Raw genomic sequence first — 18743 nt, forward strand, 5'->3', positions numbered from 1 at the left:
TAGTGTCCCAATGAACAATGCAGATGTACCATGATTGCTCTGCTTCTATTGAGTTCTATTCCAGTCTTAATGCGATTCCCTCACATGGGTACAATGTGTGAATATTAAACTTCAAAGCCTGACAAAAAACAGGCTTGACCATCTATGGTGTCCCCCGCCGTGATATCGCTGGAATAATTCTAAAAGCGGCTTAAAACCACACTCACTCACTCAACTTTTAAGTGAAAACTGTTCATCCGTTCCCGTCCGAATCAGGTTTCAATGAACACATTCTATTCACCTGTTCCTCCTTCAGGTCAGGAGCCGGCAGCACAAGCTACACATGTAAGTCATGTCTGTTGTACTCTGTACGTGAGTGTGTATTGTTTTACGCCGCTTTTAGTATTATTCAAGTTATATCACGGCGTGGGCTTCACACGTTGTACCCATGTGGGGAATCGAACCCGGGCCTTCGGCGTGACGAGCGAACAATTTAACCACTAGGCTACCCCACCGCTTCACATAATGATTTCGACCAAACTGGTACTCATACACCTCGGACAAAACTAGAATTGATATTTGATATTGTTTTGTTTCTAGTGTTTTAGTCTACGGATTACACGACCGCCTCTGCGGTCTAGTGGATAGAGCGTCTGTCCTCAGAGCAGATGGTCGTGGGTTCCGGGGTAGAATAGGTTTCAGCAAACCATGCTTTCCGTAAAAGGTGAATATGCTTGTCGTAAAAGGCGACTTCCGGGATTGGGTGGTCAGGCTCGCTGACTTGGTTGATGCATAGCGTCGATCCCAATTGCGTGGATCGAGGCTCATGATATTAATCACTGGATTGTCTGGTCCAGACTCGATTATTTTACAGACCACCATCATATAGCTGGAATATTGCTGAGCGCGGTGTTAAACAACAAACCAACTAACCAACTAACCAACCAACCAACCAACATGACGCCGACACGCCGTGATATTACTGAAATACGGCGTCAGACCCGTGAAGATCCGTGGTGGAATAGGTCTTCATGCTTGCCGTAAAAGGCGACTATGCTTGTCGTAAGAGGCGAATAACGGGATCGGGTGGTCAGGCTCGCTGACTTGGTTGATGCATGTCATCTATCCCAAATGCGTGGATCGATGCTCATGATGTCAATCACTGGATAGTCTGGTCCAGACCGCCATCATATAGCTGTAATATTGCTGAGTGCAACGTTAAACAACAAACAAACAAATCAATACGGCGTTAAACACAAGTCGGCCCAGTACCTCCTGCAACGAGACAACACAGACACACCTGAAGTATTTTTATACACAGACAACTGATGGTTAATCACATTCAAATGCAATCTACATGTTGTCAGTATAAAATTTTAACAATGGTTCCAATCCAGATATGTGTCATTGTATTGGTTTGACCACTTAAAGGTATTATTATACACATTAAATATGCCACATGTTCGCCGTTTATAGAACGATGGATTTATCGTAGGCTGCAATTCAGCTCGTCACTGTCGTCTCAGCAGTCGTTGAGGCTGTTACACCAGAGATGAATGCTGATACAGCGGTTGTTTTTGCACAGAAACTCATTTCTGGTACATGTATCTGAAAAAGATAAAACGGTGCAAATGTTTGTTTGTTTGTTTGTTTAACGCCGCACTCAATATTCCAGCTATATGACGACGGTCTGTTAATAATCGTGTCTGGACCAGACAATCAAGTGATTAACATCATGAGCATCGATCCACGCCTGACTACCCGATCCCGTTAGTCGCCGAGGCCTCTTACGACAAGAATAGTCGCCTTTAACGGCTAGCATGGGCTGCTGGAGACCTATTCTACCCCGAATGTTTGCCTTAAACATGTGGCAAATGATTACACCGGGAAAATAGTTAACCATATCTTACTATATATAATATGAGATACATAGAAGTTCAGGATATATGTATATATATATATATATATATATATATATATATATATATCAAACTACGGTTATAACAAACTAAAGTTAGTGGTCCCTTTGAGTTCGTTATAGCCGTAGTTTACTGTAGTTAACCTTATTCCAGGTGTATCTATACAACACAAAACAAGTTAAGGAACATCCACAATCGGAAGGCTGTTTGTTGCAGCCATGACAGATTACAATTGTCATACGAAAAAATCTGGTGTTCTTTAACTTCTTTTGAGTAGTTCTACACAAAACAAGTTAAAGAACATCTACAATTGGAAGGCTGTTTGTTGCAATATCCATAAGTCATGACAGGTTAACCATAATGATATGAAATAATAAAACGCTTTTTTCTTTTCTTTTGAGGAGTATAATTATTAAGAGCAGTGGCCACATTAAAGACGATTATGTATTATTACTATTAAGTTATTTATGGTAGTACTACTGACATGTTTCATATGGTTTATATTGTCATTGATGTCTTTGCTCTTTTATGTAAATATATATCGATAAACTAAAACTCCCTGACAAGAACAGAGTTACGAAGTCTGGTATGTTTGCTTTTACTGATATGACATTGACAGAATTTCGATTTTTTTTCAGTTTCAACTACGCAAAGTTAATGAGGAAAACATAAGCAAGTTTTTTTCCGGGCGAAATCACACCCTCTACATGTGGGCTCAGTTTAACATCAAATAGCATAAGAGTCAGGGCTAAGGAAATATATAATTTGATCCGCTATTAAAACTCATGCTATGGTTTACATCAACAAATACAAATACTGATTGATTTAAACAATCTGCTCACCGTTGCTTGATGTCTGAAATGACGTCACAAGGATGTCAAACTGCCCATACTGAGTATAGTTGTCCGTCTCCACCATGACGGTGATCATGTATTCATATGAGGAGTAAGTTGTATTTAAAGGATGGACACCACAGTCACCGTTTTTACCTGTAAGAAACGTAGGGAATTTGAAAGGGATGATGGTAATCATGTCATTAGAAGTGCCAATCGACAAGTGACATTAGACTTATTGATATTATATATATACTTCTAAACATTTGAGTTGATGTGCGTACGAAGTTGAAGAATAATTCCGCAATATCGCAATAGGTATTGCATATTTTGACCTGCAGAAGTAAGAAGTTAATCTTTGTTTCATACAAGCTTCACCTCTCTTTCAAAACGACAACAAAATGAGTCCTACGTTCACTCAAATACGTGAGAGGTGAGGTGAAATGGGGCTTAACGTCGCGTCCAAGATTATTGCACTTATACAGCGACGTGCATGTACACATGTACGCGTGTGTGTTTGTGTGGCTGCTTGTACTAGTCCGGGCTGATGCCGATTTACAGTGCTAGCTCACAGAGATACCATGCCACAGTTTTAACATGAATACCGCACTCAGACACAGTATACTGACTCTGAGCCGACCAGTCCTTGTTTTAGCCCCTTAATGCCGAGCGCCAGACAGGGTAACAACAAGTACATGTACCATCTTGTAACGTCTTTTGGTATGACGTGTGGTACAATGTGTGAAGACCATTTCTGGTGAATTATTTTAAAAATCATCAGCCCTGGCGAGAAGTATTAAAGAATAATTCATGCAGGGTTAGGGTTAGGGTTGGGGTTAGGTTGCCCTAACAACGGCAAAGAAAGGGGTTTTGGATTCGGGCGTAAATCTTTCCGATCTGCTCAACTGAGAAAAGAGGAAAACAGAGGAAACAGCTAGAAAGATTCATTCAATTATCATACAAGAGATGAATACCGTATTCGACATAATAAGCGCCCAGGGCGCTCTCAAAATTAGAAATATGAGGCTCTTATTAGAATATTATTTTGGTGAAAAACAATAGAGTTGAAAGATCGTAAATTTCGTGGTTTATGCTGACAGCCTGAAATGTTTATATATGACAGATATATTTTTTAAGAATTTAATTTCCGATAATTAAGGATGCATATGACACACGTATTATACACGAATAAATAAGTCTTGTGTACATTGAACAATCGGAAGGGGTGCTAATTGGGATTGTTCTTTAGCCAATATATTAGGTAATATCGCCGTTGGCGCTTATTAGAGCGGGGTGCTTATTACGTCGAATACGGTATTATTAATTGTACACATAATTTTATATCTAACCCAACTTCTCAAACCATCTTTAGTATCAATTACGTTATTTGAATATCATGTAAATGAACCTCTAACCATTTAATCCTCTCTGTGTAATGGTGTCGAATATCTTGACACTGTTGTGGACACAGCCAGTGGACCAGGTTGTATTGAGGTTCCTATAAGTCACCTGCAGTCTGTTACCAGGCTCTGTCTTAAAGATCATGGCACACCTCCAGTTGTACTGAAGGCGTGTGTCTGGGAAGCGATTCATCAGCAGCCGGACGTCCTTCGCCAAGGAAGTAACACTCGAGTCTTCACAATGATCAGACAGGTAATCTGGCAGTAGGAGAAAATCACCTTGACAAGAAAGATGATCATTATAAGGAGCATTAAATTTAATTTATGCTCTCTAGGCTCTGATGCAATCGTGCTTTGACAGCTATAATGGAAAATTGGGTCTTCCAAAGCTTGAGCAATCAGTCTGGCAACTTTGAGCTCAAAACCTGACGCAGTAAAGTAATGTTCCTTAAATTGTGAGCCTTTTCACATTTGATGGCAGGTATGATCTAATTTACGTATACGAATATCCCCAGCAGGAACCTTCTGCTGTTTAAAGAGCCAATTAATCTGGTGGTATAAAAATCTTCATTGCACATGGACCAATTTACAACCAAGGAGATTATCAAAATGTTTGTTCGAGTCAGTTTGTAAGCATCAACATTAAATGTAAAGGGATTATATTATATGAGATTCATATTCAATATCTTCCAAGGAATGAATCTGTCATTTTCCATCAAAACACGTTTATCATTATGCCCAGAAACACTTTCCATTGAAACTGTGTCAAAAGCTGGTTGCATTTATGAATAAATTATTTTGAATACAAGTTAGATCATCGTTACCAGTTTAAATACAGGAAGATGACACTTACTGAAAATGAGCAATTATTGAAATGTGAATTCTTCCCTGACTCTCTACATCTTCCCGAGGCAAGAGAGTTAACTGGATATAAAAGTCCAGTTTCCACCCTTGCCGAACTAGGCTGGTATTATGGAGTTACATATTGGCTGCATAGTCCAATCAAAATCGCGCACCGAAATCGAAATCCGGTTCGTAAACTGTCGTGCAGATTTCGGTCGATTGCAGGATTTGCAATGCATGTGCACCGCCAACTTGTTGTCAGCAGATATTATCCAAATCTTTTCATGTGTTTAATCAAGGTGCTGACGTGATTTGATGCACTTCGCGATGTAAGACTCGTTTTATCACAATATAGATCTCGATTATCGATCAGATCGTCCTGACTGGGCTCCACCATTTTGTGTGAAACAAACGCAAGTGATACAACAGGTTGAATCTGATTGGTCCATAGGAGAGGCTTAGAAGGGTCATAATTGGTAATAGCCACTGGTGGCGCTACGATCGAACCCAGTAATTCCAGCCTTGTTCGGCAAGGGTGGAAACTGGACTTTTAAAGTCAGTTAACGCTCTTGCCTCGGGAAGATGGACTCTCGAAGATGTTTGGACAATAATCGAAGACAGTTTGTGTTACAAGTGGTTAATAAGTGAGTTTGGTTTAAAGCCGATTTGATCAGTATTTCAGTTATATCACGTGTCAGCATGATTCCGACTATATCATGAGCATGTGTTTATGATCTTTATCAAATAGTGATGATACCAGGTGTCCGCGAAAAGATGAGCGTATCCTGCTCCACCGGTGGCACCCGTCACAAACCCATGCAAAGGCAAGTCAAATGAAACACGGGAACATAAGGTCAGAGTCAAATTAAGGAATTGCATTGGACACCATTTTTGTCCATTTTTTTAAAAGCTCCACTGAGGCCTTGAATGTTGTAACCTTGATCACCTTTTTAGCAAGACTTAGAGTCATATGACGCACTTTGAAATCTTGGTATGAAGAGCATGCTCGATTTTATCTCAAAAGTTGCGAAATCTAATATTCCAGTCACCAAAGGATGGAGCTGCTGGAATATTGGTCGACATGAAGGGGGGGGGGGGGGGGGGTTGACCATTGGAAATTTGAGGTCATCACTCTTGTCATACAGTCTTGTGGAGAGTGTTTTGTCCCTGAATCTTTATGCATAGATCTAACTATGAAACAGATGAGGAGGTCTCTCTGGTCTCATTTGATTCAAATTCAGGTGGTTAAATCAGTGGAAGGGAATTGGCTATTTGACTGATATTGAACAATATCAGATCATCGATATACCTGAGGCTTAAGTCAAACTTCTTGGTCATATCACCTTGTTTTGATTTTGCCAATCCGAGGAGAAATTCCGATTAATATGCATGGAGAAACAGATCCGCAAAAAGGGGAGCACAATTCGTGCCTATGGGGATGCTACTTTTACCTAGATGTTACCAATTAGGAAGTCCTAGAATTTCACTTTTTTTTCACTGTAAACTTTCATTTTTACTTTCATTTTCCGTACAAATTGTCCTGAACGCCCGAAGTTATGCAGATCTTATTGCCGTTCGCCGCTTTGATAAAACATAATCAGGGTGAAGTTTGGATTCGACACCAACGTTCTTAAATTCCTGGCGACCCGTGAAGATCCGGGGTAGAATAGGTCTTCAGCTTGCTGTAAAAGGCGACTATATGCTTGTCGTGATAGGCGACTAACGGGATCCGGTGGTCAGACTCGTTGACTTGGTTGATGCATGTCATCATAACCCAATTGCGTGGATCGATGCTGATGATGTCAATCACTGGATTGTCTGGTCCAGTCTTGATTATTTACAGACCGCCGTCATATAGCTGGAGTATTGCTGAGTGCGGCGTTAAAGAACAAACAAACAAACAAACAAGCAAACAAACAAACAAATTCCTGGCAGACTCGAGGTACTCATAACGAATGGCGGCTCTGTAGCAACGAGGCCACCCGTGTTTGTATTTGAAGTGTTTGTGTTTGAAGCGTTTTGTATTTGAAGTACATGTTTTTGTATTTGAAGTACATGTATTTGTATTTGAAGTGTTGTATTTGAATACTGTCTAGTACTTACAGACGGCAGGCTGGTATCTGTAGGCACCCACCAGACAAAGAGATAACACAAACCAAACTAAACAGATGGACGCCACGGTGTACTGAGATGACATTCAACAGAAAATGTCACAGTGTTATCACCTAGACGTGTAACATGACACGTGGTAGGTGCAATATCAGCATCAACACAAGTGATAAGTCAGGCCAGATACGATCGATAAATACGAGTGAAAGAGTGAGTGAGTGATTTGATGCAGCTTTTAACAGTATTCCAGTTATATCACGGCAGTCATCTTAATGTGGGAGGAAAGCCCGAAGTGATGCAGGTCTCGGATGTTTACCACTTTGGTGAAACCCACGAGCTCGGGTATGGTGCTGACAAACCTAGAAACATGATCATGATAAACATAAGGGAGGTAAACATAAGGGAGGCAACTCTGCTCTGTTTGAATCATTAATTATTATTTGATGCTGTTACATTTCGGGTACAAAGAATATAGACTATATCATAGCAATCATACTTGAGATCCCAGCCACTTTCATTTAAAAAAAATATTCCAACTTTGCGTTAAGCATCATGGTACTTAAAACGTTCAGACCAAACACGGTTTTTTCACACTGGGTGTAAATAAATTACAAATTGTAATGTATTATCATTCCCGTGTCCTCTCCGTTGCCAAAAATCGAAAAGAGAAAAGTTAAAATTTGGAAAAGGATTTTATTTTTTAAAAAGAACGAATTTACAAAACAAATGGCATATACATTGATTCAAGATTAGAAACGTTGCCATGACATCGAACTATTGACATGAAGCATACATTACCAATATTGTACATACACTTTACAACCCCTGCAGATCCTGGTTAGAATAGGTCTTCAGCAACCCACAACCATGCTTGTCGTATCAGGCGACTATGCTTGTCGTAAGAGGCGACTAACGGGATCGGGTGGTCAGGCTTGCTGATATGGTTGATTCATGTCATCGTATCCCAATTGCGTTCATCGATGCTCATGTCAGTCACTAGATTGTTTGTTTCAGACTCGACTATTTACAGAGCACCGTCATGTAGTTGGAATATTGCTGAGTACGGCGGTAAACAACAAACAAACACAAATAAACAGACAAACATTACACATTCCAAAAAGATGAAAATATTGATTTAACATAAGTTTGATTACTCGGTGGCTTTGTTGCATGTCATCGTATCCCAATTGCGTAGATAGATGCTTATGATGTCAATCACTGGATTGACTGGTCCAGATCCGAGTCATCAAAGGGAACCGTCATACAGCCCGACTATTGCTGAGCGCGGCGTTTTAAACAACAAACATCGATACACAATAGTTCCTATAACATGTCCTGTGATGTTGTACATGTCCTGATGCGATAGTCATTCACGTTGATGTCGTCCAAGTGGTCGTGTTCCAGATAGAACTACTTCCGGTACGACGGCTGTTTCCTATACTGGATATCGCCTGAGTAGCCCCTATTGGTGATGTTGATAGGCCGGATCTGTTGTGTTAATAGGAATAGTTGACAACAACAACAATGCCGATGATGATGATGATAATTGATGATGATGATGATGATGATTGCTTAACCATAGTTATTGGATACATCTGAGATGATTTAGAAAAGATTTTCCGAAGTACTGGTCAAGCTTTGGTGTAGGACCATTAACCATAGTTGCGGGTGCGCGATTTATCCACGGACAACAGATGCTGAACTTGTTAAAAAATGTAAACTTGTCACAGTTTACTGCTGAGGATCTCATTGAAATAGATAGATAATACGTGTTAGAATCTATTTTGATTTTTATAACGTATATTTGCCAGGTTGACAAACCCTCTTGTAGACTACTTTTGAAAATTACAATCAGTGCTGCAGTTGATCTTATTATTCTGTTCCGCCTTTATTTAAGTGAGACTGAAATACTCGTACCCAATCCTTTTATACGATATCCTCCTACAAATACACATACGCTGTACATATTATATTGACACTATTGTTGCAGCTTTAAAATTAAATGAAAATTACACAAAAAAGATTATTTAGTAGATCATTTAAGGAACATTTCTTGATGACAAAATGGAACGATCACAAGAGAAGAAAGTCGTTTGTATTTAAAGGTATTGTGTGAGAAAACCACGGAATAACGACGTTTTGAACAGTATTTCGGTTAAATCACGGCATGTCAACTTGCTGAGGGTTGAGGAGTGATACAGCTTGTTCATCACGTTTTTTGAAACCAGCGATCAAGGGGCTTTCAAGGAGTGTCAAGTCATCGAGTGTCATCCAAAGGCGAGAAGAGCTAAAGTAGCACGTGGCCTTTCTGCGAAACTAGTGTTATGACTATGAATTAGGACTAAATACGGAAAATTTCCCGTCACGCTAAAAACAGCACGACATTGTAAGCCTTGTTCTCGAATTAAGCAGCGTTTAGAAACTCGATGATTACCTCTGAGACCCCGTGGTCCCGATCGGAGAGTGAAGCTCTGTTTAACAATTCATGTTTTGTTGCGGTTATCTACTGTGCTTGTGTTGAATGTAGGAATGCTTACCTCATCAAGTCTCCGATAGTTGGTACTCTTGGATCGTCCAATGATGGCAAGGGATACGCATACAGTAATGAATACCAACACTCCCACGACGATGCCAGCAATGGCAGCTCCACTTATGATATCACTACATCCATCAATCTCATCACTGTCGTCGCCGCAGTCGTCGAAGCCGTTGCAGGTTAAAAACTTGTTGATGCAGCGGTTGTTGTTGCATAAGTAACGACTACTCGAACAAGTATCTGGATAATAATAATAATAATAATAATAATAATAATAATAATAATAATAATAATTAGTTGATATCATGACATTGCATATAACAAGATGGACACTATAAACTTAATCTCAATGGCCTGGAAGTATGCCGTATCCTTTATGTTTGTTTGTTTGTTGTTTCCAGCTATATGACGGCGGTCTGTAAATAAGTGAGTCTGGACCAGATAAACCAGAGATTGACATCATCAGCATCGATCCACACAATTGGGATACGATGACGTGCATCAGCTGAATCACCGAGCCTGATCACACGATCTCGTTAGTCGCCACTTGCGAAAAGCATGGGTTGCTGAAAACAATTCTGACCCGTACCGTCAAGGGTGTATCCATTCTGAATATACATTATTGCTTTACTGAGGCTAATTAAACTGCGTAAATATATGGATAGAATTTCTATATATATTATGCTGAAGTGTGTGACACAATCCTTGAGCTTCAAGTTCTCAATCCGTAAACAGTTGGTTGATTGGTTAATTGAGTCTGGACAAGACAATCAAGTGACTGAAATCATGAGTATCGATCCATGCAATTGGGATCGATGACATGCATCAACCAAGTCTGCGAGCCTGACCACCCGGTCCGATTAGTCGCCTCTTACAACAAGCATAGTCACCTTTTACGGCAAGCATGGGTTGCTGAAGACCTGTTCTACCATCACGCTTATCTGTTCGAAAAGCATCTGATATCATCACTATTTCATAATGATTCATAAACACATGCTACTGATATGGTCGGAACCGGACAATGGACTCCGCTTTCAGCAGAGATTTGTGATACTTTTGGAAAGGATATGTCCCTTCTAACATCATGATCTTTTGACCTTTTGGGCTTCCTCACATTATAAAGACTTGAAAACTGCTGCAAAATGACGTTAAGCCCCAAGTCACTATAGTGCACACAGTCTTTGAATACTCCTGAGTGCAATGCTGTTTGTTTAATCTGGTAGAAACTAAAGGTACTTGTACTGAACATTTGTTTGTTTGTTTGGTTGTTGTTTAACGCCACACGCAGCAATATTCCAGCCATTTGAAGGCAGTCTGCAAATAATCGAGTCTGGACCTGACAATCCAGTGATTGACATGAGCAATTGGGATATGGTGACATGCATGAAGCACGTCACCCGATCCCGTTAATCACTTCTTACGACAAGCACAGACGCCTTTTACGGCAAGCATGGGTTGCGGAAGCCCCATTCTAATCCGGATCCTCACGGATCACTTGTACTCAACAGCCCGTCCTTAACACTGTGCAGTATTCTTACATTTTGATATTACGTTCTTGTGTATCATTAAAGTCTTACGGTTTATGGCCATATTGAAGGACGTGACAAGGATGTCAAATTGACCAAACTGGGTAGTATCATCTGTCCGGAACTTGAGTGTGACAGCGTCTCCCCGGGTAGTGTAGCTCCTATTGGACACTGTAGACCCACACTCGCCGTGTATCCCTACAAGACACGTGCATAGAACATACAAGACTTAGAACATACATTAAAAACAAAGAACCAATAATACATACAACATACAACACGTACATTAAAATACACAGAAAAAAATATACATAGAACATACACCACTTAGAACATACATTAAAATACACAGAACGAATTATACATAGAACATACAAGACTTAGAACATACATTAAAATACACAGAACGAATAATACATACAACATACAAGACTTAGAACATACATTAAAATACACAGAACGAATTATACATAGAACATACACCACTTAGAACATACATTAAAATACATAGAATGAATTATACATAGAACATACAATACTTAGAACATACATTAAAATACACAGAACGAATTATACATAGAACATACACCACTTAGAACATACATTAAAATACATAGAATGAATTATACATAGAACATACAATACTTAGAACATACATTAAAATACACAGAACGAATTATACATAGAACATACAACACTTACATTAAAATACATAGAATGAATTATACATAGAACATACAACACTTAGAACATACATTAAAATACACAGAACGAATTATACATAGAACATACAAGACTTAGAACATACATTAAAATACACAGAACGAATTATACATAGAACATACAATACTTAGAACATACATTAAAATACACAGAACGAATTATACATAGAACATACAAGACTTAGAACATACATTAAAATACACAGAACGAATTATACATAGAACATACAAGACTTAGAACATACATTAAAATACACAGAACGAATTATACATAGAACATACACCACTTAGAACATACATTAAAATACACAGAACGAATTATACATAGAACATACAAGACTTAGAACATACATTAAAATACACAGAACGAATTATACATAGAACATACAAGACTTAGAACATACATTAAAATACACAGAACGAATTATACATAGAACATACACCACTTAGAACATACATTAAAATACATAGAATGAATTATACATAGAACATACAATACTTAGAACATACATTAAAATACACAGAACGAATTATACATAGAACATACACCACTTAGAACATACATTAAAATACATAGAATGAATTATACATAGAACATACAATACTTAGAACATACATTAAAATACACAGAACGAATTATACATAGAACATACACCACTTACATTAAAATACATAGAACGAATTATACATAGAATATACAACACTTACATTCAAATACATAGAACGAATTATACATAGAACATACAACACTTACATTAAAATACATAGAATGAATTATACATAGAACATACAATACTTAGAACATACATTAAAATACACAGAACGAATTATACATAGAACATACAACACTTACATTAAAATACATAGAATGAATTATACATAGAACATACAATACTTAGAACATACATTAAAATGCACAGAACGAATAATACATAGAATATACAACACTTAGAACATACATTAACATACACAGAACGAATTATACATAGAACATACACCACTTAGAACATACATTAAAATACATAGAATGAATTATACATAGAACATACAATACTTAGAACATACATTAAAATACACAGAACGAATTATACATAGAACATACAACACTTACATTAAAATACATAGAACGAATTATACATAGAACATACAACACTTACATTCAAATACATAGAATGAATTATACATAGAACATACAACATTTAGAACATACATTAAAATACACAGAACGAATAATACATACAACATACAAGACTTAGAACATACATTAAAATACACAGAACGAATTATACATAGAACATACACCACTTAGAACATACATTAAAATACATAGAATGAATTATACATAGAACATACAATACTTAGAACATACATTAAAATACACAGAACGAATTATACATAGAACATACACCACTTAGAACATACATTAAAATACATAGAATGAATTATACATAGAACATACAATACTTAGAACATACATTAAAATACACAGAACGAATTATACATAGAACATACAACACTTACATTAAAATACATAGAATGAATTATACATAGAACATACAACACTTAGAACATACATTAAAATACACAGAACGAATTATACATAGAACATACAAGACTTAGAACATACATTAAAATACACAGAACGAATTATACATAGAACATACAATACTTAGAACATACATTAAAATACACAGAACGAATTATACATAGAACATACAAGACTTAGAACATACATTAAAATACACAGAACGAATTATACATAGAACATACAAGACTTAGAACATACATTAAAATACACAGAACGAATTATACATAGAACATACACCACTTAGAACATACATTAAAATACATAGAATGAATTATACATAGAACATACAATACTTAGAACATACATTAAAATACACAGAACGAATTATACATAGAACATACACCACTTAGAACATACATTAAAATACATAGAATGAATTATACATAGAACATACAATACTTAGAACATACATTAAAATACACAGAACGAATTATACATAGAACATACACCACTTACATTAAAATACATAGAACGAATTATACATAGAATATACAACACTTACATTCAAATACATAGAACGAATTATACATAGAACATACAACACTTACATTAAAATACATAGAATGAATTATACATAGAACATACAATACTTAGAACATACATTAAAATACACAGAACGAATTATACATAGAACATACAACACTTACATTAAAATACATAGAATGAATTATACATAGAACATACAATACTTAGAACATACATTAAAATGCACAGAACGAATAATACATAGAATATACAACACTTAGAACATACATTAACATACACAGAACGAATTATACATAGAACATACACCACTTAGAACATACATTAAAATACATAGAATGAATTATACATAGAACATACAATACTTAGAACATACATTAAAATACACAGAACGAATTATACATAGAACATACAACACTTACATTAAAATACATAGAACGAATTATACATAGAACATACAACACTTACATTCAAATACATAGAATGAATTATACATAGAACATACAACATTTAGAACATACATTAAAATACACAGAACGAATTATACATAGAACATACAACACTTACATTAAAATACATAGAATGAATTATACATAGAACATACAACACTTAGAACATACATTAAAATACACAGAACCAATAATACATAATCGACGTTTGGCTAACGCCATGTTTTCTGGCGAAACGTGTTTCACTCTCGTTCACTCGCGTTTTATGGACCTTACAGCATGGAAGTCAATAACGGTATTTGGTGGTATCACAATGTCTGGCTGAACTGCGCCAAATATTGTCCATGCCAGAGTCACATGTCAATACTATCGGGACAACATCATTGCACCACCCGGGGTTCTATTTGCACAACGAGTTGGGCAACGTGTCATCTTTCAAGATGATGATGCACATGCTAGCATTGTGACCCAATTCCTCCAACAGCAATACATCAATGCCATGGCATGACCAGCACTCAGTCCTGACCTTTCCCCCATTGAAAACGTCTGGGACGTCATTGGCAGACGTCAGCGTCAAAATCCATCACAACTCTCAATGAACTTGATGTTGTCAAGCTAACAATCGTCGACATCAGAGAATACCACGAAGAATACGTGCATGTCTGGCCAACAGAATGGTGTTACCCGACATTAGTGACGTTGGCTGGCAAATGAAAATTTCAAATTTGACCCCAAAACCTCTTTAACGACCATGTGCGCAACACCAACCATTAGAAATAATAAGATGTCATCGCCTACTCCCCAGCAGATATGATCATATCATATATTATTTCCATTTGCCAAAACCATACATAACAGAAGACATCTCTTGATGACTGTCTTTTTCCCCTTCTCTTTTGGCATAGTATATATACATTTTCGGAGTCTATTGGCAGCAGCTATAGTATTACAAATGCCATCACAACTGGTGCCATCACTGTTTTTCAGTGATCCATTCATATACTTTTCACTGCTGTTTTACGGCCAAGTTGTTTTGGCGGATAATCGAGTTTTTTCTCTGACTCTGACGTTGTACATTTACAGGTTAAAATTAATATTTGGGATGTCTGCGGCATATGACCTAAAAAGGAAACAGCATGGAAAAGACAAAATATTTGCTGAATTTTAGTGAAACCCACTGCCGCTTCCATAGTACCCCACCCCGTCTCCTCCATTGAAGACCCGTGAAGATCCGGGGTAGAATATGTCTTTAGCAACCCATGCTTGCCATAAAAGGCGACTATGCTTGTCGTAATGGGCGACTAAAGGGATCGGGTGGTCAGGTGGTCAGGTTGAGCATCAGGTTGATGCAGGTTATCGATCCCAATTGTGTGGATCGATGCTCATGATATCAATCACTGGATTGTCTGGTCCAGACACGATTATTTTACAGACCGTCGTCATATAGCTGTTACATTGCTGAATGCGCCGTAAAACAACAAATCAACCAACCAACCAACCTCCATTGATGGTTTTCGTTTGTTGGTTGTTTAACGCCGCACTCAGCAATATTCCAGCTATATGTAAATAATCGAATATGACGGCGGTCTGTATATAATCGAGGCTGGACCAGACAATCCAGTGATTAATATCATGGGCATCGACCCACACAATTGGGATCGATGACATGTATCAACCAAGTCAGCGAGCCTGACCACCCGATCCCGTTAGTCAACTTTTACGACAAGCATAGTCACCTTTTATGGCAAGCATGGGTTGCTGAAGACCTATTTTTAACCCGGAATCTTCGCGGGTTAATTGAAGTTCGTCATCATTAGGATAAAAATGTAAATATCTTGCAAATGTGTCATGATATATGATAAAATAAGATCTAACCATTCAAAGCTGTCTCCTTGTTAGTATCCATTATTGTCAAGCTGTTTTGGATGCAGTTGGATGTTGATGCTGTGTTGAGATTTCTGACGCCGACAAGGAGACAGTCAGCTGCTACATCTGTCTTGACGGTGCTGGTACACAACCAATTGTAGCGCAGATGGACATTAGGGTAGAGGGTTAGTTGGAATCTCACGTCCTTCGTCATGCTGATTGTTTTGTTGCATTCGTCGTCAAGGTAGTCTGTCATAACATTATTTCAAGATTTTATACTGGTTTTGTTCGTTTTAGTTAGACACCGCTTTCAGCTATATTCCTGCCATATGATGGCAGCCTGTAATTGATCGAGTCGACCAGACGAACAGGTGATGGATAATATGAGCAACGTCCCCCAATATTCCAGCTATATGATGGCGGTCTGTTAATAATCGATCTGGACGAGACAATCCAGTGTTTGACATCATTTGCATCGATCCACGCAATTGGGATCGATGACATGCATCAACCAAGTCAGCGAGCCTGACCATCCGTTAGTCGCCTGTTACGACAAGCATAGTAGCCATTTACGGCACGCATGGGTTGCTGCAGACCTATTCTACCCTGGATCTTCATGAGTTAACCACAGTAAAATGTTGCGGTAATGAAGGAGTCTGATGCTTCTTAGTTTCTTGTCACACGTCATAATAATAGACTACTGTTCATAAATAACATGGCACTGGGAGGATCCCGGGTTAGAAGAGGTTCCCAGCAACCTACATACGTATGCTGTTCATGTAGACTTAACGGACAGGTATTCAAGCTCGGTGACATTTTGATGCCATATGTGATCCCAATTGCGTAGATCGTCGTCACGATATCAATGTGGAGATTGTCTGGTTCAGACTCGAATGTTTACAGGCCGCCGTCACTGTCTGTTTGGCTGGAATATTGATGAATGAGGCATTAAAAACACACGGTACAATACAAAATATCACAAATAATATGTAAATTCATAGGTGCAGGACAAAGTTCAATGCTTTTATCATTCACAAATGATGTTCTATTTGTATATGATATGTCTATGATATATGTAATTATATAAGATAGCTACGCGATAAATCTTAAAGAACAATGACGAGCAAAGCGAGGTATAAAACATTGTTCTATCATGACGTCATGTTTGGAGATTCGAACATATGCTCGTAACTTGATGACGTCGCGTATTGTACGACGTTATTGTTGAGTGGGGACTGCCTGATGAGTTGCTTCCCAAGGATGTAGCAGGGCAACGCAGATAAACGCAATGGCAGAACGATCGCATCCAAAAGCGGGAGAGATATGACAATCGGTATTGGGAGAAAAGGTACAGATAATCGACGTGAGGATTGTCAGAATATGCGGGAAATACCCACCTGTGCATAAAATGGACTTGTCCGACATTGCCGAGGTCGGATTCTATTAAGAGAGTCATCATTATTTGAATACGGGTAAATATTATTAAAGCATGTACATTTTATCATTATCCTTAAAGAGGCTTTACATAATTAATGTTAATATCTCATATAAGAAAAAAACGACTCGTGGTCGTTGTGTATCGTACAATAAAACACTGCAGGGAGAATAAACCACTCGGGGGTGTGTGTGTGTGTTCGGGGGGGGGGGGGGGGGGGGGCCTCATGGTTTATTCTCCCTGCAGTGTTTTATTGTACGATACACAACTCCCACTCCTTTATTCCTTAAATAAAACGTTTTTTGTGCTGAATCGAGTTTTTAACGATCTGAATGACCGATGACAGCATCAGTGTAGTATACGTGTTAGAAATAGAATTTGTCATGGACATTTCAGTAACGACCAGTTTTGTCAATGTTCACAATATGTACTCACAGACGGTAGGTGCAGAGCAATCAGCGAGCCTCAAACACACAAGCACGACGATGGCTTTGAGTAAACTCATTGCAGCTGTATCAAGTCAATAACAGAAAAGGTGTACAGCACAGGTGCATCAACGTGCATCAACGTGCATCAATGTGCATGTTTCAGAATTTTGTGTTATCATGTGGTACACAGATAGCTATCAGGACCAAGTGATCAAATGTCAAGGGTGCAGTATGCGATAAGAGACTGTGCACGTTAAATCAGTCTTCCATCTGCGTGTGTATCTAACTTATACACCGAGAAGGAGCATGGGTGCAGAATTGCGTCCCTTGGGAGTGTCAGGAAGCATAATTGTGATTTTGATGAGTAAATAACAAAACACAACTATATGGATAACAACTGGTTTATTACATTTAACGACATTTCGATGTAGATTCTTACACCGTTATCTATCAAACATTTATCAACGCAAACACCAGTTTGTAAAAAAAACCTGCTATAATAATGCTATTCACCTGATGAAGGAGTAAGCATATACTCCAAAACGTTGTGTTCCTCGCGATAAAGAAGTTGACATCCATGAATTCTCTTCCTTATAATAATGCAGTCATTAAATATTTTTTTTGACA

General features: G+C 38.0%; 2 protein-coding genes across 2 annotated transcripts; both read right to left on the reverse strand.

Moving 5' to 3' along the window:
* Nucleotides 1-2723: 2723 nt before the first annotated feature.
* Nucleotides 2724-7171, reverse strand: LOC139453754 (uncharacterized). The gene is made up of 3 exons (XM_071235221.1): nt 7078-7171; nt 4147-4389; nt 2724-2887 (listed from the first exon to the last, which is right to left on the reverse strand). Exons 1-3 carry the CDS (start codon nt 7169-7171, stop codon nt 2724-2726), a joined length of 501 nt encoding a protein of 166 aa, XP_071091322.1.
* Nucleotides 7172-7533: 362 nt separating this feature from the next.
* On the reverse strand, nt 7534-18261 carry LOC139450079 (uncharacterized). The gene is made up of 5 exons (XM_071231721.1): nt 18124-18261; nt 16263-16502; nt 11197-11343; nt 9621-9859; nt 7534-8571 (listed from the first exon to the last, which is right to left on the reverse strand). The coding sequence occupies exons 1-5, from the start codon at nt 18191-18193 to the stop codon at nt 8494-8496; spliced, it is 774 nt and encodes a 257-aa protein (XP_071087822.1). The 5' UTR covers nt 18194-18261; the 3' UTR covers nt 7534-8493.
* Between the last annotated feature and the right edge of the window lie 482 nt (nt 18262-18743).

This window comes from Haliotis cracherodii, unplaced genomic scaffold (genome assembly GCF_022045235.1).
Source record: "Haliotis cracherodii isolate W230 unplaced genomic scaffold, xgHalCrac1.p SCAF_10, whole genome shotgun sequence".
Classification (NCBI taxonomy): domain Eukaryota; kingdom Metazoa; phylum Mollusca; class Gastropoda; order Lepetellida; family Haliotidae; genus Haliotis; species Haliotis cracherodii.

Bases quoted from the DNA above. Each gene is read 5' to 3' on its own strand.
- LOC139453754 (XM_071235221.1), bottom strand. From the start codon at position 7,171: ATGTCATCTCAGTACACCGTGGCGTCCATCTGTTTAGTTTGGTTTGTG. The intron at 4,390-7,077 runs GTAAGTACTAGA...TCCTACTGCCAG, and splicing joins CAGATACCAGCCTGCCGTCT to ATTACCTGTCTGATCATTGT. The intron at 2,888-4,146 runs GTTAGAGGTTCA...CGTTTCTTACAG, and splicing joins TACACAGAGAGGATTAAATG to GTAAAAACGGTGACTGTGGT.
- LOC139450079 (XM_071231721.1), bottom strand. From the start codon at position 18,193: ATGAGTTTACTCAAAGCCATCGTCGTGCTTGTGTGTTTGAGGCTCGCT. The intron at 16,503-18,123 runs GTGAGTACATAT...ATGTTATGACAG, and splicing joins TTGCTCTGCACCTACCGTCT to ACTACCTTGACGACGAATGC. The intron at 8,572-9,620 runs GTAAGCATTCCT...TTAACACAACAG, and splicing joins ACTATCGGAGACTTGATGAG to ATCCGGCCTATCAACATCAC.